The 24,120-nt window shown below is 38.8% G+C and overlaps 1 protein-coding gene across 1 annotated transcript in view; it reads left to right on the forward strand.

The window, feature by feature from the left end:
• Positions 1–24,120, forward strand: part of GABBR2 (gamma-aminobutyric acid type B receptor subunit 2) — a gene marked incomplete at both ends in the record, with an annotated part of 498,060 nt that overhangs the window by 245,260 nt on the left and 228,680 nt on the right. The window contains one exon of the mRNA XM_082479696.1: positions 227–463. Coding sequence (XP_082335822.1) covers positions 227–463 — 237 coding nt within the window. The remainder of the gene's footprint in view (positions 1–226; positions 464–24,120) is intronic.

The raw sequence follows: 24,120 nt of genomic DNA on the forward strand, positions 1-24,120 counted from the left end.
TCTCTGTCTCCTAGGTCTCCCTCCCAGTCTCACCATCAGTCTTGTAAGTCAGGCAACACATGTTTTTTGGAATTATAGTTTCCTTCTTAAGTTTTGTTTTGGCAGCCTTTTCTGTATTGATCACGAATGTCTCTAAATTGGAGGGTGTGGTTTGAGGTGTAGGTTTGGATGCAACTCTCTAAAATGTTAAGTGTTGAAGTAAAACTAAAGTTTTTCTCCTCTGCAGACTCCACAGCAGTATGAAAAGGAATACAATGCCAAGCGCGGTGATGGGCAATCCAGCAAATTTCATGGTTATGCCTATGATGGAATATGGGTGATTGCCAAGACCCTGCAACGGGCGATGAAGTATCTGAATGCCACCAACAAGCACCAAAAAATTGAAGATTTTAACTACACAAATCACAAACTTGGCAAAATTTTTCTGGATGCAATGAATGAAACCAACTTCTTTGGAGTAACGGTAAGTCCTAAACAGATACTTGTGGGGTGCAGGAGGCTTGTGAATTAATGTCAGTAGCTGAAGCAAGCATTAAACTTTAAATACTCTTGAAAAAGAAACACAGTTGTGTATTTATTTTATCTTCAGAGCTTCCACAGTTCTACTTTATCTTAAAAATTTATGTTGTTGCCTCGAGAGTCTTGCTCAGTACCTGTCTTCTGATGCCATGTGATGACACTGTATAGTTCCTCAGTTATCAGATTTTTAAGTATGGATGTCATCTGAATTAACAGTTCAGAGTGGTTACAAAGGAACCTCAAGTGCTGCAAGCTGCAGTGACCTTTTAAGTGACTGGTTTAGCAATTGAGGAGTAGCTGGAATGTGACCTGAAAATACCTCCATCATTTATTTTTGGTAATAGGTAATAGTACACTAATGTCTCCAACTCCAGTGCTGTACACCGTAGATATTCTTACAACATACTTCAGTTGTCATTTAAGTTTATTTAGAATGTCTATTTTTTCACAGTCAAGTACAAAGCGTATTGACTATGACTTAAGAAGAACCAGTCACACATAGGAATAACCTCATTCTGTTTTCAGTTGCACCATTGCAAATTCATAGTAATTTTTTTATGGTTGTTGACATTGCTTCTAGTTTTTAGCAGAGTAAAATGGGCAATAGGAGTGTGGCCCTAAAACTTCTTAATTACTTAATTGTGTTTGAGTCAACATCAATCAGAACTTAGTGGCGTGTATGTGTTCAGGAGTCCGCAGAGCCATACTCCTTCACCAAGAGGGAGGAGCAGACTCCATTTCAGGGAGAACGGTCTTCACAGTTTCCAATAGCAGCAAACAAGGAACCTAATGGCACACGCTTCGTTAAGCAGTGTACTTGGGCTGCAACGTGGCTCAATAAGGAAAGCAGAGTTTTGAAGAAATGTGTATTTCAGCGGTGGATGGGAGGTGCCTTCTTGCAGCAAGAGCATGCAGAAGGCTGGCAGTCATTTCTGCCACCGTGCAGTAGCTTGTCAGAGTCTGTCCCTATGTTAATTTAAATTGTCTTGGATATCAGTTAACCTCAAAACATGTTAAAGTAGCAGAACTAAGGTTGTCGCACGTCACACGTCGGTTCAAGGAGGAAATACCTGTGTATGGACATCAACAATGAGTGCAGGCTCAACTTTTTCGTGTCCTTAATTGCTGAAGAAGCCTATGTTTTGTATCACAGTATAATTGAAACTAATTTAGAGTTTTTAAGTAAAAAACAATCATATGGCAAGACAATACTAGAATCTAGTTGCCTGTAAAATATGAATTTTGCTTTCTTTTTATACTGAAGTTGACTGAAGGTTTCAGTAAAAGAATTGGGTATCCCATTGCATCCATAGCAGGACTGGATCTGTGACAAAGCTTTCAGTCAGTAGTGGCTATGAACCTGACTCTGCAGGGACTCAGACGTCTCTGTCCTGAGTTATTCCAAGTACAGTATCTCTCAGTGTGGCTGAAATTGTTTATAGCTATGTAGTTTCTTTTTTTTTTTTTCTTTCCCTATCGTAGTCTTTTTGCCTGCTGTTTAGTCTTGACAGACGATTATGGTAAAATTGATAGATTTCATTAGCACTGCTTAATTGCCCTTCACTGCTCCCCCGCACAAAAACAAAAAACCCAAAACCTCTAAGATGAAGAAGGTTTGTTTTTATTAGTTTCAGAGACACCAGCAAAACCTCACATATGAACTGCATCCCTTTAGGGAGGGAATGAATCAAAGTTTCAGCAACCATATTCAGCTGTGTTTATTTACTTTATTCCCTCAGGTATAATGGGTTTTAAAGAAACTAATGCACGCTTATTCGCTGCATTGAGTGCTACTCTGAGGTGCTTTGTAAAATGTTTCTCTTTAAGATTGGTCTACCAAGTCATCGTGACAATGCACAGCCCAAACATGGTATTTGCAAGGATCATGCTTCTTGTTCCTATAATACATTCACAAAAAAAAACTTAATCAGAAAGATAAGGAGAGAAGAAAATCTATAGCAGCTACACTTTCTTAGGATATAATTAGACCAAACAATACTCAAGTTTTCCCAGACAGTGTGAAGAATAAGAGTTTATAGCAGATATTAAAAGTTTTGCATTGAAATGTTCAGAAATTTGAAGGAACAGATTGATTCTTACCAGAAATATTTTTAAACTTTTTATTCTTCAGTCTAATAAATTGCTGTCATTTGTGACCTAATTTAAAACCTTCACTGGAACCTAAGTTTTAGGTCTTGAAGTGTCCAATCTTTTTTTTTTTTTTTTCCTTCAGAAAGAGTATTTTACAATTTAAAATTTTACACTTTATTTTTAAAAAACTTATTCTGAACAGGAAAAGGACATTAATTTATTCTACAGTATCTATGCCAAATATAAAATGAGTTTCTGAAAAACAAAGAAATAAAAGGAAGGACTGAATCTTATCAATATTCAAAAATTCATCCAACAATATAGTAAAATATATTGTTAAGGTAAGAGGAGAAGGTAGACAATAAGCTGTAGGCAAGAGTCTAAAAAATGCAAAATCTATTAAGAAGAGGCATCTTTATGATTTCTGTGAATGATATCAGAAGCAGTGTCATGTCATAAATAATAAATCCCTTTACTCAATTTTCATTTTCTTTGAAATTATTTATAGTAAGCCACAAAACAATATATTCACCATTGAGTGGTGGTTTTTGTCAAATTTTTTAAATTATTTTGAAAGGACTTTCTGGGAGTGAAGTGTGCTGGTTCCTGATTACACAGAATGTCATTCTTTCAGTTTTCTGAATTTTTATTTTTTGTTTTCTAGGAGGCAACATTTAGAAAACAGTTTAGGCTATTGCCCGAAGACTTGACAGGACTAATCCTCTTTTTGTGCATCAGAAACTCAGTACACGGATGTTGTTTATTCTAATTCTACTGGCGGAAATTTATTGGAAATAAAGCTATAGCTATCCCTTACACATTCCTAAAGGTTCTGCTCTTTTTCTGGATTTTTTTCTCTTAGCAAAATGATTCCTTCTGTTATTTTTCCTTCATGCTTATCTGACTTATAGTCATGTCGATTACCATAGAATTTTCATGTGTATTTTGAATATAGAGTAAGGAAACATATATTTGGTGTTTTATCAGAAAACAGAGCACTGGAATAGGCTGCGCAGAGAGGTTGTGGAGTCTCCTTCTCTGGAGATATTAAAAACCCGCCTGGATGCGTTCCTGTCCAACCTGCTGTAGGTGAACCTGCTTTGGCAGGCAGGTTGGACTAGATGATCTCCAAAGGTCCCTTCCAACACGTACTATTCTGTGATTCTCTGATACACTTTTTCAAAGGTAAAACAGATTTACAGGTACAAAAGGAAGTTGTGGTGAGAAATGCAATATGAACAAACAAAAGATCTGCAGGGATGTTCCTACAGTTTTGTTAATCTAAATGTCCTAATTGTTCAATTAGATCCCCTGATGTTGGCCATTTTCAAATCAAGTGAGGCGTTGGGTGGCTAGCATGGTCCATCTGCAACAACCAGCTTTCAGGACAGGAGTCCCTTTGATTTGGGACTAGCTTGGCTTTCATGGTTTACATTTTCCTAATTCCTTCCTTGTCAGAGCACTTAGTTATTTTTTAATGGGAAAGTTATTGAGAGGAAAAAATCTCTTAAAGGATTTTGGACATTTTTTTCCACTTTTCTTAATCCAGATAAAGCCAGTTTTGTAAACTGAATGCAACCCTGCCATCCTAATGGTTTATAAACTGCCAGATGCCCATTTCCTTGCTAAATATATCTCTTCTCAAATAGTACACATTCTTTCTAATAACTTAAGCATCAGAAAATGAAAGATAAGAAAAGAAGTACTCACAAAATTTATTTTGACAGTTTAGATGTCGAGGAGTCCCCTTATGTAGATGGTATAGCCACTGGAATTAATTTAGAGTTGGAGAATCTACTGAGGTCTCTGTTGAAGTGTTGCTACCTTGAATCAGTGATAAAGTGGTGGGGAACAAAATATATGTTTGGGGTATCTATATATCCACATTTCAATTACACAGCAGTTTATAGCATGCTAACTATAACATGTCCATCAAGTTTGTGTGAAAGCCAAAGAGAATTTTCCAGAGCTAGAATAATTCTCCTAAAGCAAAATTGTTTGACTAAAGGATAAAAAAGAAAAGAAGAAAAGCCTAACTTTATTTTGTGTAACACTACCATAGTATAACTTGTAGGCTTGATAATTAGTGAAGAATTAGCGCTGTCTTCTAAGGATACTGGGGCATATTTAGTCCATACTGAATCAAAATCCATCTAGAGAATGAACGGTTTTTAGTCATTTTTTTTCTTCTTGTAAAGGCTATGGATGGTTACACAGTACCTTACAACTACAGCAATGTTTATATTTGTTAACAAAAAAAATGTTAGTTATACTTGGACAGATATTAAGTCCCACATTTGTTCTCAGATTTTATTGGTAAAAAAGTTGGTATAAAAGTTTGGTATAAAAGTTTTTATTGATTCCATGGGGTAGCCAGGTGGTGGGGAAAAATACAATGCATGTTTGAAATATTTTTTAATTTATTTTTTATGCAAAACATGGCATTATTTTTAAAAATATTTTCCTCTAATTTTCTAATTGCTGCACCTTTGTCATTGATGTGATGTCATTAAAGTTACCATTTTCCCTGGTTTATGCCTGAAGTCCTGTAGCTGTTGCAGTAGGGTTTTCTGCCGCTTGAGTTTATTGCTATTATCTGTGATTATAAATCAGGCTTCAGAATTGTTAATTTATTTCTCATCCTTATGGCCTTCTATTATTTGTGTGTAATGGAAAAAGAATTACAGTGGAGGAGAGAGAAAATTAAATACGGTGCTGTCTTTCCTTTTATGTCAGCCAGGGACCTAGCACAGTAGGATAAAATTCCATCGCAGTAGCTGCTGCACAATTGAAACCACAGCCATGAAACAGCTTTCAAGTCTGTCCCTGGCATCCTGCGTTTGAATAGATCCAGTCATGTTTCATAACTGGAAAAGTGCTTATTGATATGAAGTTCATTTTGTATTTTGATGCTGATTATTTCTGAAGATTGATTTTAGCAGCTTGCCGCCACTTTCCAGGCTTCAGTAGCCACTGGGCTGCACAGGAATCCCAGAAATACAGGAGGCGTTAGCATCAGAATAGGAACAGGGAGAAAGGATTTATTTCACGTCATCCTGGAAAAATAACATACCCTAAGACTGTGAAATTAAGGAATACATCGGTCTTTGGCAGAGAATCAGATGGAATTAGCGTGGACTGCAGCAGAGTTAACTTAATGCTTAATATGGGGGTCTAACAAACATTTCTGTAGAGACATTGATCAGTGCAGTTAATTTTGCATGAACAGTTGTGAATTAAGCCTCAAGAGCTATTTATACCTGGAGTCAAATTTTCTTTGTTGGCATGACTGAGGTAGGGCAGATAGTAAAAGTACTGGGGGAAGGGCAGAAATTTTAATCAAGTAACTTCCTGTTAATCTAGAATAGTGTCTTAAAAGTATATTTAATTTTATAAAAGGGGTGTGCGTGGAGGTTTAGTGTGCCGTGGAATACCTAACACTATAAAGATATCTGTTCCTGTGAAATGCTTTTGAATGTTCCATCCAATTTCACTTGGTCTTAATTTTGTGCATTTGAAAATTCGCATTTGGCCATTATCCACAATTGGGTGGTTTGAGGGAGTTCAATAAGCTAGCAAAATGCGTCGTCAGGAAACTATATATATGTATATATGTATGCACACGCATGTATGTGCTCACAACCCCACTCGACTGTTGGCAGATGTTAGTTTTTTCCACACCTGACCCCATGGGTTATGAATGTGAACTACCCTGAACTTAACGCCGCGTGTTTCCCTTTGATTTTTCAGAACTCGCTTCCTTTTACAGGGTTTCTTGAGTAGCACAAGAAAGAAAAATACTTGGGGTCTGGTTTTGTGCAAGACCTCCTCCCTCTCTTTCTGGTTTTCCTGAACCTTGAATCTGAGCTTCCCCCAGTGGAGATAAACTCGGTGAATCTCTGACTTCCTTACTCCCTCCTGACTTCCAGTGCATTGTCCGACTCAGATGAGCAACTGAGAACGGTACAGTGGGCTGGTGAAATAATTTGCTCTCTCTATGGCCATTTCATTTAGGAGACTCCTCAAAACAGAGAGCGGCTAAAGTAAGCCGTCAGCAAGTTTGCACAGGGTCATAAACAATGTTTGTTCATTAGCAAAATTCAGTGCAAATGTTTTCATCTGCCAGCAATGTAAAACTGCACGCAGAAGGAAATCCTAACTTTTAAAAGTGAGAACTGAGATTAACCGTGACATTTCAAGATTAGCCCTCAAGCTAATCAGCAGTTGACGATTTAATAGATAAAGTAGGTGGCAAATAAAAAAGGCATTAGTCTGAAAATGTAGAACACTTATTACTGCATCTGTCATTCTAATAGATGGATATTTGATGAAAATAAAGGAACAACATACACTTACAGAAAAGCTACTGAAACATTTTCTAAGATCTGGCTAACATCTCTTAGCTTCCTCTGCTCTATATTTAATTTTGCCTCTATCTAGTCAGTGTTTAACATAATGCATAATATGCCCTAGAAGCTGCTTTGTTGCTACTTTGAGTACAGAGCTGAAGTCCCTACAAATAATAAAGAAACAAAGCTTGAGTGAAGGTGATTGCATCGTCTAAGTGGTGGTGCAGGTGTGTGCTTCACAGGGTAATTCTCCTTCAAGCTTAGGAAGAAACAAAGTAGTTCCACAACCCTGTTTTTTCTGAAGTGTGATTTGTTTTGTAGCTGCCTGCTTCCAATTCACCTTTGGTTTATCTTTCTGGTTTTTATTTTTTTCTCTTGTTCTGTTCTTCTTTTCTGTGTTCTTTGAATCTGAATGATGAAAGACTAAAGAAAAAATAAAATTTATGAAATTTGGAAGCTCTGTCCTGTTCCAGATCAGCAGTTAAGCTGGGAGAGAGTGTCAGTGGTTTTAATGAGAGTTTTCAAGACAGTTTCTTCCTCTGCTAGTTGGTTTTGTCTGAGATTGGTATAGAGGGTCATTCGGAAAAAAAAAAAAAAAAGATAGATACTGAAAGAGGGGACAGCCTATACATGCTGGACAAGCAACATAGGAACTACGGGTTCTGGTATCTCTTGCATAAGTAGGAGATTGTTTTTCCTGATGGTTAGATGGACTTTTGTGTTCTATTTGGACAGAAGTACTAGGAAGGTATAGTGTTCCTTTGCCATCCCTCCAGCATGCCGTAGAAAAAGAAGGAAAAGTGTTATGTACCTACTTTCATTGTGGTAGAGCCCTGTGTGCCTCACTTCAAGTTCTTTTTGACTGGTAGGAAATGCTCATGAGCCTGTTGAGAAGTGGTGATGGGACAAAATCTTATAGACATTTATGGAGAAGTGACCCTCTTGCAGCAAGTGTACCAATGAAATATCACCTCTGAAAAATAATAGAAAACCTGGAGTAGCTCCATCCACCTATACTGTGGCTTCAAACCATGTCAGTATCTTATGATCAAAGGTAGATGACGCATCAGGGTGGTGATCCCATATCAGCGAGAGAATATGTGCAGCATGTCTCTGTTCACCATATACAGGCCTGTGGAAAAGAGTTACGGATTTGCAATACATGCTATAAGAACTGTTTTAACAGACTCTCTCCTGCAATTTTAATCAAAAATGGGGAAATGTGGTGCAAGGTGTGTGGTGTTGACAATGTTGCAAATTTCTAATTTTCTGATTGTGAAATTTAGCCATTTCTGTCACTGAAACTGCAGCTTTAGCCTCCCAAGGAATGACTAGAGCATCGCTGTTAAGAGAGGTGCAGAAGGAAAGTGAAGCATGATGGAGAAAGGAAAGCCTCAGGTGCTTTAATTGCCCTGATGCAGTTCTTGGAAGCTGTGGTAGCACGTAATGTGTCAATTAATACAGTATCCTAGCAAACAACTGTCTTGAGTGCTATGATTACACAGCACAGATTAAAATTATTTCAAGCCCCTTTCAAGTATTGCTGCCTGTAAAGGAAGACTGCTCCTCCCCAAGAGGGAAATGTCTTGAGTGCAGAGGGGACAGACGAAGAGTCAGCAGGGTCTGGGTTCTGGATGGAGATGCCCTGGGAGAGGAATTAAATCCATAGCTATGTCCTTACCTCACGCACACCTTTTTTAAAGAACAATGAGTCTGGAAAGGAAGACTGCAGGAAAAGGTGTATTTGGGAGAATATAATGGGAAAGGAAAAGATTTCCTGGAAGGTTTTCATATAATCTGCACCACTGAGCAGTTCCGAGTCTCCAGTCTCCAGTGCCTCTTGTTCTTGTTCTGATTTGTCTAATGGTATGGACAGATTAATGAACATCTTCTCACTTGACTGTACTTTTCTTTAAACTGATTTTACTGCCCTTGTTGAAAAGCAGATCCTTAACAGATTATATTAATTCCATAGAAATATGTCCAGATATAGACATATATGCATGGGTCATGTGTTCAGTAGATGGGCCATGTAAGTGTTTACTAGATGGAGCGTGATGGTCCTGAAGAGCCAGCTAGGCTCTTTTATGGTTACCTGTCAGGTTGTGTGTGAATTAAACAAGTACAGACTGGTACAGGCACAGCTGAACCATGCTTCCAAGTGAGTTTTTGCAGATGATGCAATGACATATAGACCAAACCCTATGAATTACGGACATTCCAGAGTAACAGTGTTTTTCAGTGGTATAGTTATACCTGCATTTGGTGTCACTAAGAGAAGAAAAACAGATGTATGGCAAATTTAGGGATGCTACAGCTTCTATCTGCTACATCTCCGTTTGAAATGATAAGCAAAAACATCTTCCATGGATACTTCCAAGCCCTCAATTGCCCAGTGGCTTGGGGATGAAATTCATCAAACATAATACAGCCTTCAGTTGCAGCAGATCCCTTGGTATGCACAGTGGTCAGAGCATCAAGATTAGTTATCCTGCATCAGCCTCAGTCTGCAAACTCTTTCCTCAGACCTACCTCTGATTTATCCCCCTCCCCTCCTAGAAGAGAGCGCTGCGGAAGTACCCGAGTTAGCTTAAAGTTCGAGATGCGAATGCCTTTCAGTCATGACTCGAGTTAAACAACACTATGATTTTAGAGATAGGATATTTTAGAAATAGTATGAAACTGAATTCCTGAGTGCTTGAGGGTATTACAGTTCTTTTTTTATTTTCCACGGGAACAGATGTTAGCCCTGCTGCCTTGGGATCGTTCCAGCTCTGGTAATTCTGTTCTGTGTACCTAAAACTCTCACTGAGATTTCAGATGGATAAGGAAGTTATTATTTACTAGCTTTACACCGGGACTCTTCTGGGACAATAAATGCCATAAAGATGCAAAATTTTAGTATTCTTGTTCTCACTTCTTTTATTAGACATTGCATTTTATTATTATTTCACTGCACAGGCAAGGTATAGTAAGGTTTTACTGCTTTGATCCCATTTATGTCAATCAGTGGCAAATCTCTTTTAACTTCATCATGAGCAGGAGGAGGTCCTTACCTAGCAAAGTGCTTTAATAAATAATTTGTGGATGTAACTCAAATTGTTATTCTAAAATCCTTTTTGCTCACAGAAAATTTAGAAGAAACTTCTTCTGAAATGCATTCTACAATTAATGAATAAATTTTAAGAGTGCTGATCAGCTGTAGTGCTGTAAGTTAGTAATGAATGATTAGACACGAGAGCTTGTTCAAGCACATTTGGAGAATGCCTCTAGATAGCGTACTATGTGGAATCACATGACTCAGATGTCAAATAACTGTGAGTGATTAAAATAATGTGGTGGGGTACAGCAATTTAAAAAGTAACATCTAGTGATGCCTATAAAAGGCTTTAACTACTAATGCAGGTCATGTAAATCAAAGAAATGCTGAATATTTTAGTGATTGGTTGTGCTCATTATATATATTCTTTTGGCACAACAGTGTAATTCTTAACTGGGTATCAGATATTCCGGAATATGAAACACGGAAAAAAGATAAAGGAGAGATCTCAGAGAGCGTACAGATAATATTATGAAGGTTGAAACAATAGGAAGACTATTCAGAAACCAGTTTGTGAAAATCTTAAGAATATGTTTTCTACTATTCTTTGAAGAGCTGTTATCATACTATTCTAAAATCTTCTCAACATCTGTTTTGCTTTATATTAAGTTTGGAGCATTTAGAAAATGATTAAAGCACATAAATGATAAGTATATGTAAATACCTCAAAATCTTAAAGCATGTTCATTTAGGAAATAAATTGTGAAGTGTAAAATGAGTTATAGCCTGCTTATTTTTATCCTTTACATCATTGATTTGGATACTCTAAGAAAATAAAGAAAAGAAATGCATTTTTATGATAATTTTTGTACCGCATTTACAAAGATTTGTTGATTTAGGTTAATTGGACTACTTCTCTCCATTGCTGAATAGTTGCATATCAAACTTTAATTTATGATCTGTTTTCATCTAGGTTACCTCATCAGTGGGCAGTTGCAAAAAGCTTTTAAAAAAAGTCTTTTTTGTCTTCAGTGAAAGTGACCTACATCGATGTTACAAGAATTAGAATTTAGTCCAATGGGAATTTCTGTGTGCACCTAAGAGCAAAATTTTCCCTTGGGGAATATTTTGCAATGTGACATTTTTACTTTATGGCCAGAAAAAAAAAATTAAACTTTTAAAACTGTATTTTAACTCTCTATTCACACTGCAGTACTTCTGAGATTTTGGCTTCACCAATTAACTGACTCTCTGCTGTTGTTAATCTTTATGGCAGCTCAAGGCAAAAATATTCTTTAACTTGAATATAGCATTTCGCTGAGTGTGAATCCACCTGTAATGTTAAAAATGGTGTTATTAACTGACTTAGCCTGGAAATGCTCCGAGGTTGTCAGGTCTGATGTTCAGTGGATTATATTTTCATACATCACTGCTCCTCTTTTCTGGCAGTCATGATTTCTATGATGAACTAGTTTTCTTCCTTGGAGAGGTGCTCCAGTTGCAAATAGGATTCGTGGAGCCTGCAAGCATTTTAGCGAAACACAGGAAAATCTAAGTGTTGTAATGGCATTTATTGTAGGCAAATGCATAGTACATTTTCAAATAGTTTTCCAGTATTTTTGGAATCGGCTTTTAGGACTTCTGTATTTGTTACCTTCTGCTCTTCTCCCCACCATCTTCTCATAGCAAGTTGTTGCCTCAGCTGTTGCTGGTGATGAGGATGGTTTTTTAATTATCCAGCCTCTGCTAGAGCAACGTTAACATAGTGTTCTTTTTTTTAGGATTTCATGACACAACTAAGATCTTGCACTTCAGTAGACTATGTGGTATGGTAGGACTTCCCTCTTGGAGTTCTTCACGTGAAGAAACTCATGGAAGGTGAGGAGGCAGAAAGTGCAGCAGGGCCCTTGCTGGAGCACCTTCAGTCCAGGACAGCACGCTGGGCTTGTGCTGAGTCCCAGCTTCAGAGCTGCCATGGCAAAACAGGCAGTGGCCAAAGGCAGCACTTTGCAAACTAAAGTAGGCTGCCTTTTCTTTTTTTTTTTTCTTTTCTTTTTTTCCCCCCGAACAACTAATTTGAAAGATTTGTGAGTATTTTTGTTCTATAAGCTTTAGAAAAGTAATCCCAGGATTCTGCCTTCTGCATTATCACCCACTTTATATCTGGTCTGTAATGACAGCTGAGGTTGTCAGTGTATGAGCCCGGAACACTGGACAGGCAGCAGGCTGTTTGCTCATTTTGGTATAAACAGTTTTAATCAAATCTAGGACCCATCATGCTTCACTTGTTGAATCTTTCCGTGTGACAATGATTTTCCCAGTTTTGTGATTTGTAATGACCTCGAGTGCACCAAAATTATAACCATGCCTACTAACCACTGTCAGGAATCAGATTATTCTTTTAGAGCATGGTCTAAAAGAACTTCACACACCTCTGTGTTGCTGGTACTTTTAACAGTGTCAATATTTCTATATATCCAGCCTCCAACATCTAGCCAAAGCTTCATGAAACCTTATTGTCTCGCCTAACAAGTCTTTCTGCCTGTCATCCAAGACCTTGTTGGACTGCTTTGACAACGTTAAATCTTGTGTATGTGATTAAGATAAGCAAAACCGTACCCAGCTCTCTCGCTTATGCGTGATCAAGCCTTTTTGGTTGAGCGACCCTTCACCCTGAGCATAACCTGCGCAGTTTCTGTGTTCTGTCACTCATGTAGTGTCAGTAGGTGTAATAACAGGTAATTTAGATGAAAACAGCCCAGCTCTAACCAATCCAACATAAATTAAATCCAAAGAGTGAATTTACAGTTAAAAAATACCATAAATCATGTAAATAAAGCTGTCCAGGGCTGACGTTTCCTCATCGTTACAGATGACACTGTACGTTCTGCGTGGTGACATGTAAAGTTCTAAGCGGCACCATAACACTGACAAACTGGAGATTTGAGGGAAGGCTTGTCCATATACTGTATTTCAAAACCAGCAAAAAACACAGTGGTTTTCCATCTATGATGAACTGACATATGTGTTTCTGTCAAATCTATTATCAGTAGGCATAAATTAGCTATATCAGAGACAACCCTTTAATTGGAAAACTTTGAAAAATACAGTTATGGATTATTTTATACCTTGTAAATTCCACAGCTTTTCTACCTTGTAAATTGTGCCCCAAAAACTTCTGGTGAAATTCTTCTGCCTGCGCAGTTTCAGTTCTGCCTCATTCATTCTAGCTGCTGAATTAGACAGCGGTTCAGCTGTGTTTGATCATGTAATTAGAACGATGTTGTGCATAAGCAGTCATCATTATGAGTGCTGCAAAATATACGGAGCTAAAAACCACAGCTAAAGACTGCAAAGGGTATTGTCCCAGGAGGGAGAGACAGCAGCAGCCAGCCTGGCAGTTTTCCCTCCCTCCCTCAGCCACCCTCGGTGAAGGACAGGGTCTTGCTCCACGTGCTGGACAAAATAGCTTGTTGAATAGCACCAGTATAGGTTAGGGGCAGACCTGCTGGGAAGTTGTTTTGAGGAGAAGGATCTGGGAATCCTAGTAGACAGGAAATTATCCATGGCCCAGCAATGTGCCCTTGTTGCCAAAAAGGCCAATGGAATCCTGGGCTGCATAGGGCAGAGTGTCGCCAGTAGGTCGAGGGAGGTCATTGTCCCTCTCTCTCCCTCTCCACTGGTGAGGCCACAACTGGAATACTGTGTCCAGTTTTGGGCTCCCTGGTTCAAGAGGGACAGGGAACTGCTGGAGAGAGTCCAGCGAAGGGCAACTAAGATGATTAAGGGATTGGAGCATCTCCCTTATGGGGAAAGGCTGAGAGAGCTGGGACTCTTTAGCCTGGAGAAGAGAAGGCTGAGGGGAGACCTTATTATGGCATACAAGTATCTAAAGGGTGGGTTGAAGGAGGATGGAGCCAGGCTCTTTTCAATGGTTCCCAGTGACAGGACGAGGGGCAATGGGCACAAGTTAGAACACAGGAAGTTCCGTTCAAATACACGGAAAAAGTTCTTTACGGTGAGGGTGACAGAGCACTGGAACAGGCTGCCTGGGGAGGTTGTGGAGTCCCCTTCTCTGGAGATTTTCAAGACCCGCCTGGATGCAGTCCTGAGTAATGTGCTCTAGGCAATCCTGCTTTAGCAGGGGAGTTGGACTAGATGATGTCTAGAGGTCCCTTCCAACTCTGAAAATTCCGTGATTCCGTGAATTCTTTGTGGAGTCTCAGGAACTGAAGGTCTTGTCTCATCTGGCTTTCCAGTTCTGCGTGCCACTGCTTGCCTTGCTTTCTGAGGCACTGTGGTGGTGCTGCTGCATCTGCCTGGTGGCTGTGGGTCTACAGCCTCAGCACGTTCGTGTTGAGCTGCTTCTGTTAAAATGTTCTTCGGGAGTTACAAAGGGGAGAAGTTACAGTGATTAGAAGTGCATGTCTCAGCTGAACATGAATTCTGTGAGACAGAGGTAAACTTCTGTAGCCCAGAGGCTCTTGTTCTGCTGAACTCAGGTGTTTGCTGCATACCAGAGAAGCCTGTGAGCATCTCCAAAAGAGGCTGCAATGATATTTTCTAATTGGAATCTTTAGGCTTCCTTAACACTGAGTTTTCTAACATCACAGTCACATCTCAGAAATTTTGTTATTGGTGCTTTTGTTATGAGTGACCCTGAAGCTTGGCATTTGAGACCCAAAATATCTAGTTTGTCAGTTAACTTCCTTTTTCTTTTTTTTTAAATGAGAACCTTTTCCTGGTGTCTGCCTACACAATTTCCTCTCCATTGTGACGGTTTCATTGATAGAGAAGCAAAGCAAAAATTTTAAAAAAAGCAATTATGACACCATAAAATTTGATAGGGGATTAAAAGCATAAATTGCCTCAGGTAAGAACACATAGATCAGTTAAACTGCATCCAGAAATAAATCAGTCAAGCTAAATGTACAGCTGAGGAATAATTGTTTGCTGGTCCTTTTAGATGAGTGCAAAACAAACCGACACAGCCCTAAATACTGGGTAACATACTGATCGTTGTGAGCTGTGTGTAGACCTCAGCAGCATCACAAAGCCATTGTAAGGATGTTTCCATTGTAAACTCTGAAGTTGTTTATACATCTGTGAATTTTTGTGTGATTTTAAAGCTACTTGTCTTAACGGGATTTATCCTATAGCCTATTTTTTGAATGCAAGTACCGTGACACTGTGGAAATTTGGATCTCTTTGTACCTAGATGATGTTTTCTGTTAGTTTGCATGTTGAAGATGCAGGTTATTTTATAGAGGTCAAAGGGTCACAATTAGCATTCTAGAAAAGATTGAGCGCTCAGTTTTCAGCCTAAAGTTTCAAACCTGTGCGTATTCATGTCAAATTTTCCCTCTTGCAGAAAGTCAGGTGAAAGTTTATGGGAAGAAAGACATTCTTTAGTGGGTATTTCCTAAGAGTGCAGTAGAGCAAATTAATTTTTTTCTCTGCTTTAGGTCTATTTTCTCTAACACAGCTGTTAAGTCCCAAGGGACACAGCAGGGGTCATTTCCCAAATTTGAGGCAACCCTTAACCTGGGAGGGAGGGGAGAGAAGTCAGTCCAGAGCACTTCTGACCTGCATCCCAGCTGCTCCTGGGCTTTGGGAAAAGCTGTGGCAGAGGGAACAGAAATCCCTGTAGATCTGGTTCAGAAAACATTTAGATAAATAAGTGTTATGGATCATGAATATTAAGCATACTTTCCCTTAAAACCTAAGTAGTGGCATCTGAGTCACTGTGCTCATAAATTTCTGTAGCTGTTGCTGCAAATAACTTATATGTGGAAGGGAGAAAAGAAGTAAAACGTAACTACCTCGCCAATTATTTCTTTTCAGATCTGGTTTTTATATTTGGGCATTTGGGGTTTTTAAGATCTGGGCATTTTAGATTTCTATGTTTGTACGGTGCATCAGTGAGTAAATGTCAGCTCTTAGAAATGTTCAGGCAAGTAAAGATGCAGCTAAGCACCTAGAATATTGATTTTCTTGCGCAACTTATTATTTAATATGTATTTAAACATAAGCATAATGTATTGTATTTCTGATTGAAATAAATCTATAGAGTATTCCCACTGGAAAGTCAATGATGCACTTTATGTATATCCTGATAATCATATTATCAGCCTTATACATTCAGAGTATTTTAGATAAGCGTTTTGATGAATCGGTAAATTGGTCAAAGGCGCACCCAATGACGAGTGATTAAAAAAGAATGGTATTAGAAAAAACTCCATAAAAATTATAAAATAAACATGGAAGATCCTAACTATTGCTCATTTACAAATGTCAAATTGCATATTTCTCCACTTTAAATCAAGGGAACACTTAATATGTAGCCAAATGCTTAGAAACTGTAGAATATTCTTTCTCTACCTCTTAATACAGATACGGAATAGCTGATTTTCAAATTTTATTTCTGAAAAATATTTTCCCTGAGGCTTTCAAACTGTTTATACTGGTCTTTCTCTTAGGCTCTGATTAAGTGAAGTGCTTAAGAGCACACTGAATATTAAGCATGTGTATTCCAAATGGACTGGTGAAGGGCTGTGTTGAATCGAGTCTTAAAAGAGTACATTCCTTGTTTTGCAAGGGAGGTTATATCCAAGTAAAAAAATCATTCTAGAGTTAACATTTAGTAACCTCTCTTTGAGGAACTGTTTTACAGTACCCCAAGTGCTAACAGTAAGAGAGAATAAACTCGTTATACAAAATGTATTATACAATTTTTAATGTGCATCTCAGTGAAATTAAAGGCATGTCAGACTTAGGTTTTTCAATAAAGGCATTCCACAGCCCGGGGGCTTGTCATGGATGAAAATCTAGTTTGTGACATGCTTTTCACTTCTCTGAGCGACATGCGAGGCAGTGCTACATCCCAAACTACAACGCTAGCCAGAGATACAATGTGTTAGGCTTTTGCAGACTGCGTGTATTTTATGATCTTTAGTTATAAATAGAAGTATCAAATGGAGATAATAAAATTACAACAATAACTTCAGTGTTAGGCTGGCTTTATTCTTTGAGGTCTGCAAATGCGTTTTTAAAATACATAAACCGTGGACTCCTCTCAGTTAGTAACAAAATGCAGCTGTATGTGATGCAATCCCAATACAACACAGCAACCTTATTTTCTCTCATCTTTCATACCAACTACATGTCAGACTGCTTTCAGTAATTCCTGGCAGTACAAAGGAGAGAGTAGCCAGGAAAGAACCTGCTCCAAACACCCTGTGAGTCACTAGGATAATCTCATTTAGCAGTGGATCTCACACACGAGGGGGAACAAGTGAAAAATTCTGAAACAGAGCAATGCCCTCATGCTGTAATGAGATTTTAGGAAGGGAAAAGAGGGATGGCTGTCTTTGTCAAAGTAAAATAATTTGCTCCATTTTTGTAAAAAGAATTAACTCTTCATGGTAAAATATTTGAGCTCTGTTACATTCACAAGATTCTGTTATTGTTGTTTCAAGTGTCTTCCAGTTACAACAATGCGAAAAGTTACTTGTAATAACCACAATCCTTTAGGTAAATACAACTTTGAGTGCATGTCCCTGTAACCTTTGTTAATTGGCAGCCAAAATAAGGCACGGTTTACATTCGTAATTCAGACTACACTATCTGTTTGACTTAAACACTGATTGTAATTAACCAAATGCACATGGTTTGCTGTGCAGAGCGACAATGCAGATGCTGTGGTGCACAGCCTTGGAGCACTGCACGTGCTATTTGCTCTTTACCACCATCTCTCTTCCACTCCAAGATGGCAATATCTTTTGCTCTTATTTCTGTAGTTGCAACAGAATCCTGCTGATCGTGACCAAAGCCTGAAGTCTTTATTAAAGACATATTTCTCTCTCGTAGCCTTCTTTGTGCTGTAGATCTAATCTTCTTCTCCTGCTATAGTTCTTTAATTACCTTTGCAGTACCTAAATGAAAAAGCTTTTTTCTTTGCTGATTGCCTCCTTCAAGTATTTGTGGCAATATCTCTTTCACTTGTTATTCGACCATTCTCTATAGATGGAAAGATCTTAATTCTCCCCAGGAAATTAATCCCTATGTACTTAATTTGATTTAAATTCCTCTACCAATGCATACGTTAAGAAGTTATGTGTGGCAGTGAGCAGGCCATTGATTTAAATGCTGTGATCCGAGAGGGGAAATAGTATTTGACACGCATGATGTTGGCAAAAGCTGCTTTTGTGTTCCGGCTTTCTGAATTTCCCTTCATTAATTGACATCTTTCTGCAGTGGTGGTGTTTGTAAGTGATAGGAGTTCTCTTGATAGAAGTTATTCCATAGCGTACTCCAAACAGACTGAGGCACTTTCACTTCTCCTCCTCACCAATTTTCCTCGTTGCCTCTAGTTTGCACGTTAGTTTCTTTAGATCTACCTTATTTTATTGCAAACACTGACTGTTTTGCTGTCCAGATTCCTGAAGCCTGCATGTTTTGTTAGCTTAATCTTATAAGTAACTGCAGGAGGGTAGTACCGATACAGGTGGGAACAGTGGGCATCCTCCCTGGCCTTCCTCTGTGCAGTCTCTTTGCAGGCAGGGTAACAAGGATGCCTTTACTAACAGACCATGTCCCATTTGTCTCTCTCTAATGTTAATGAAGGCAAGGCAAGGCCTTTAAGTGATTCTGATATTTGCTATACAGTACTTCTAAAATGTGTGGTAATTAGCATGCATTTGTTCTCACTGATTGCAGATGTTTAACATTAAAAATACTAAATATTTATTCAAAACTTGGATGTCTCAAATTCTCCCACAAATTACTGACAATGCTATTGTTGACATTTTTATGTTCTACTTGTGTCAGCAAAGAGAAATTTTAAGGTATTTTTATTTGAAGTCTGGGTTTATTTGACCCCTCCAAACCCAAAAATCAGTTATCGAGAGTTATCATAAAGTAACAAGAGAAACACGGAAGCTTGTTCCTACTAATTATGTAGGCAAGCTATATATTGAATGCTGCTTCTTGGAAGCTGTTGCCAAATATTGTTTATACAATCTATTTGAAAAACAAGACCTGACCCGACCTGATTTCACTGTAGAGCAAAGGTTGAGGTCTAAGTTTAAAGATGATGTGACTTGCAAACCGTCAGTTTATTTCAAAGGCCATATGTCCTCATACAGTTAAAAAAGGTGAAAATAAGAAAAAATAAAACCTGCTTAGAAACCAGATGGTACTGTTTGCTTCCGCAGAAGGGGTCATAATTCTCTTCAGATTAGCCGTCCAAGATATGAAAGAAGGAAAGATGATTCATGTCAAAAAAAAGTGTTCTTGTTTCAGGCCTGCTCTTCAGCTCTTCCCCAATTTTGTCTTACTCTTTCCTTTTCACTTCTGTGATGTCAGCAAACCCACTATTCTGGACAGTAAACTGAGCACGGATGGGAACCGGGAATCTGAAAATAACTGCTCCCTGCTCCCTCACAAAGTTGTTTCTCAGCGTAGAAGCAGTCACCCATCAGCAGCAGTCTTGGGCTGGCGTGTGTGAATCGTGATGCCGCACCCTGTGGAGGCAGCACTCGAGTCAAGCCTGCTGTGGATTAGGCACCGTTTCCAACTTTGCCTGAAGAGATGTTCTGTGATAGGCTCTGACAATCAATGGTTGCACGGTGAGGTGGCTTGGTTGCAAAGGTCAGACGCAAGAATCGCCTCTGAGGGTTGTGGAGTGTGTTAGAAGTGTAGCCAGCAGCCACTCTGAATGCATATTCTTATAACAACTGTCTGCGTGATCTTGCTTTTTAATGAATGGTGTTTGGTGCCACGTGTCAGCATTAAAAACTTTTCTTGCATTTGTGGCACATTGAAATGAACAGCCAGATTTGACAAAACTTTTGCTGGGTCCGATGCTTGTTGAAGTTCTGCAGTGGTTGTGGGTGAAATGGTAAAAGGAGGAAAAGGAGAACTGAACCAAGATTCAGCTCTGTTGAAGGTACCTTCTTTTCAGGAAATCTGCTGTTTATTTCAAACGTTGAGCTACGGTATTTTAGTTCAGTTGATTTTCTGTTTACATCATCAGGAAAAAGAGATAAGTGATAGGAAAGAAGCAAAATGCCTAAGGAGTCATGAAGGGCTTACTATGACGGCACCCTTAGAGGTGGGTTAAAGCGTGGAATGACACCGTGTCTCCCTGATTAACACCATCCTGAGATACACCAAATTTGATCGACTGTATACGGTGACCAAACAATCTTGATTTGGCTTAATACACATAGAAACAAAAAGTACAATTTTGTTATAACTAATATCTATTGGGAAGAAGAGAATCAGGAGCGAGAGGTTTCTAGCATTTGATGTACTACAGAAAATTTTAAAATAAAACTCCGATAAGAGGTTGTGCCTTTGAAGCATACTTGCTTTTCCTAGCATGGATTCCTTAGATAAATTTGGAACTAAAGATAGTTCATCTCAAGCTATAATTGGAGGTGTTCTTTTAGGAAACTGTTTCCGATAAGAAGAAAATTTTGGAGGAAACCCCTGTAATACTGAAATAGCATAATAATTGCTAGGTCATTTTTTATGTCCTAGAGTACTAGACTATCATAACATGGAATTTATTATTGTTTCATTAAATATAAACAAGCAAAATGGACAATACTTTTTCTGACATTTCCCTATTTCCCACCTATAAGTGATATTCAGTATATTTGTCACATATGACATACTGGTTTTTATATACATTTTATCTTATTCATTTTAAAAGTGGGAATATTCTATATCCACCTGACCATCATTTTCACTCAGGAGGAAATCGTTATCATAGTACTCTACTGCATGTGTAAATTGTAGAAATTAAGCACTGTTGAATAAAAACAGCAGCTGGCTTCCGCTTTAACTTCAGTGGGAATATGTGGCAACATGTAAAATGCATTTTGTTTGACAAAAAGGATACAGTAGCCTATGGTAGTCTACAAAATACAAAGTTTCATTCCTCTCACTGATACCAGTTCATAAGAAAGTTTCTCTTGCTTACACGTGATCTAAAATATTTAGTCCATTACTTCCCATGGGAATACTTCCACGAATAAAATCTCGGAGGAGTGACTAGTGGCTCAACTTCTAGGAATAAATCTTAAAGAAGTCCAGAGGTTCAGAAAACCTCCAAATTATGATCTTTATTAATAAGTAGTACATGATCTGGGTAAAAATAGTCATCATTTGGACACATTTTGACAAAAAAGATGAATGCTTTCTTGAGACACAAATTTGTATTAATTAGACTTCACTGATGTCAGTAGAAGACCTGATATTTTCTGTGATACCATTGATCAAATATGGATTAGAATGACTGGAGACATGAATTTTCTCCCCAGACATTGCCTTCAGATAGGATATTGCTAGTCTCTTGGGGTTTAAGTATCATAGAATCATAGAATAGTTTGACTTGCAAGGGACCTTTAAAGGACATCTAGTCCAACCTCCTCTTCAATCAGCAGGGACATCTTCAAGTAGATCAGATTGCTCAGAGCCCAGTCCAATCTGACCTTGAACACTTCCAGGGATGGAGCATCTACCACCTCTCTGGCCAACCTGTTCCAGTGTTTCACGACTTTCAATGTAAACAATTTCTTCCCTATGTCTAGTCTAAATCTTCCCTCTTTTAGTTTAAGGCCATTACCCCTTCTCCTATCGCAACAGGCCCTGCTAAAACTTTTATCCCCATCTTTCCTGTAGGCCCCCTTGAAGTACTGAAAGGTTTCAATAAGGTCTCCCCAGAGCCTTCTCTTTTCCAGGCTGAACAACTCCAACTAACCCCAACTCTTGCAGCCTGTCATGGTAGGAGAGGCGCTCCAGCCCTCTGATCATCTTTGTGGCCCTCGTCTGGACCCACTCCAACAGGTCCATGTCTTTCATGTGCTGAGGGCTCCAGAGCTGCATGCAGTACTCCAGGTGGGGTCTCACTAGAGGAGAGGGGCAGAATCACCTCCCTCGACCTGCTGGCCGTGCTTCTTTTGATGCAACCCAGGATGTGGTTGGGTTTCTGGGCTGCAAGCGCACATTGTTGGCTCACGTTCAGCTTTTCATCCACCAGTTCCCCCAAGTCCTTCTTGGCAGGGCTGCTCTCAATTCCTTCATACCCCAGCCTGTATTGATACTGGGGGTTGCTCTGACCCATGTGCAGGACCTTGCACTCAACCTTGTTGAACCTGATGAGGTTCACATCGGCCCACTTCTCGAGCCTGTCCAGGTCCCTCTGCATGGCATCACTTGTCATTGATTTCCATCTGGCCATTGAGCCTTTGACCACTATTCTCTGGATGCGATCATCCAACCAATTCCTCATCCACCAAACAGACTGCCCATCAAATCCATATCTCTCCAATTTAGAGAGAAGGATGTTGTTGAGGACTGTTTCAAAACCCTTACAGAAGTCCAGATAGACGGCATCTGTAGACGACTATCCAAATAAAAAGGTTTGAAACTAGGAGCAACTTTATCACTGGATCCACTATTCCCTATGTGCACACCACTGTATGTGGAGCAAAATAAAGCTCAGTCTTTAAAATGAAAGAGTGTGAACATTGTGTCTCTCTTCAAGAGTGTGAACATACCCTGGCAAGAGTATGAACATTGTGTCTTTTTCTGTAGGACAGACTGTGTCTGCCCTGGGACATAAATTAGAGAGAGCTGGAAACTGTTCCTGGCTTCAAGCCACAGAAATTATTGCCGGGGTTTAGTAAGTAAAATTCCTTCTTCTGAATGCATTGAATCAAAAAAGTCACATCCTCATCAGCAAACTTCTCACCTCTTCTATTCCTGTATAGTGCCCCTGCCACATTGTGGAGGGAAGATTTCTGATGAGAAAAAAAGAAGAGCATGATAGATAAAGCCCTCTCTGTCTCCAGGGGTTACCAACGCACGTTATCCGATGGCTAGTAGTAGAGGAGAGATAAATAGGATTGAAAAACAGTGCTGCAAGAATTCCTGTATCTAACTTGGGACAGTTACATAGCCCAATGGTACCACCCGGTACCCAGATCTGCATTGAAACTTCCTAATCATTTCCTATGAGTTCCTGTCTAGAGGATAAAGTTTTTTCTGTTACTGGGAGACACAGTAATATGGCCCTTCCAGGGAAGTTGATTCGGTTTAATGGCTTCAGAAAAACAGTCTGATATAAGCATATCTTCCTTATATGGGTGTTCTAAGTTTTTGAAAACAAGATAATTTATATGCTAATAAGATCTCCATTATTGCAGCTATTGCTTTCTTGTCCATTAATTACATACACTTTGATCAGTCAGCATTAGTACTGTGTATAAAATAGCTTTACAAATATTTAATAAATGGGTTCACTTTATTAGTGTTTTTAAAGATAGTTGTTGCTACAAATTAAGAGATTCCTTTTCCAGCTTAGAATATGAAGATAAAATATGATCTAATTTGAGAAGCAATTGTTTGTGTTAGCCGTTCTACAATTACTAATTCCTTTTATGAGTGATAGAAAGAGAGTAGAATCTCCTTTTAAGTGCTGTATCCTCATTCTAGCTGGAATTCAACATTGTCATATCACTGCAACATAGTGAAAAACATCATAAATATTCATTGAATGCCAGTGGCGGAGAAGGAAATACTTTCTTATTATAATACCACTTTCATTTGAGACAGATGAAATAAAAAGCTTCTCATTAGTTATTTTGGGACATTTAATACAGTGTAGGAATGCTATACACTTGGAAAATTAGCATAGATGATTGATGACAAGTATTAAAAAAATAGAAGTAACTGATTTTTAAAAGCATCTGTGAATACAACGTTTGCTGCTATTGTACAGAACTGTGCAGTTTGTCAAAGTATTAAAAAGAAATTTCACAGAATCACAGAATCACAGAATTATCAGAGTTGGAAGGGACCTCTAGAGATCATCTAGTCCAACTCTCCTGCTAAAGCAGGATTGCCTAGAGCACATTACTCAGGACTGCATCCAGGCGGGTCTTGAAAATCTCCAGGGAAGGGGACTCCACAACCTCCCTGGGCAGCCTGTTCCAGTGCTCTGTCACCCGAACCGTAAAGAACTGTTTCCGTGTATTTGAACGGAACTTCCTGTGTTCTAACTTGTGCCCATTGCCCCTCGTCCTGTCACTTGGAACCAATGAAAAGAGC

This window comes from Vanellus vanellus, assembly GCF_965231255.1.
Source record: "Vanellus vanellus genome assembly, chromosome: 2".
Lineage (NCBI taxonomy): Eukaryota > Metazoa > Chordata > Aves > Charadriiformes > Charadriidae > Vanellus > Vanellus vanellus.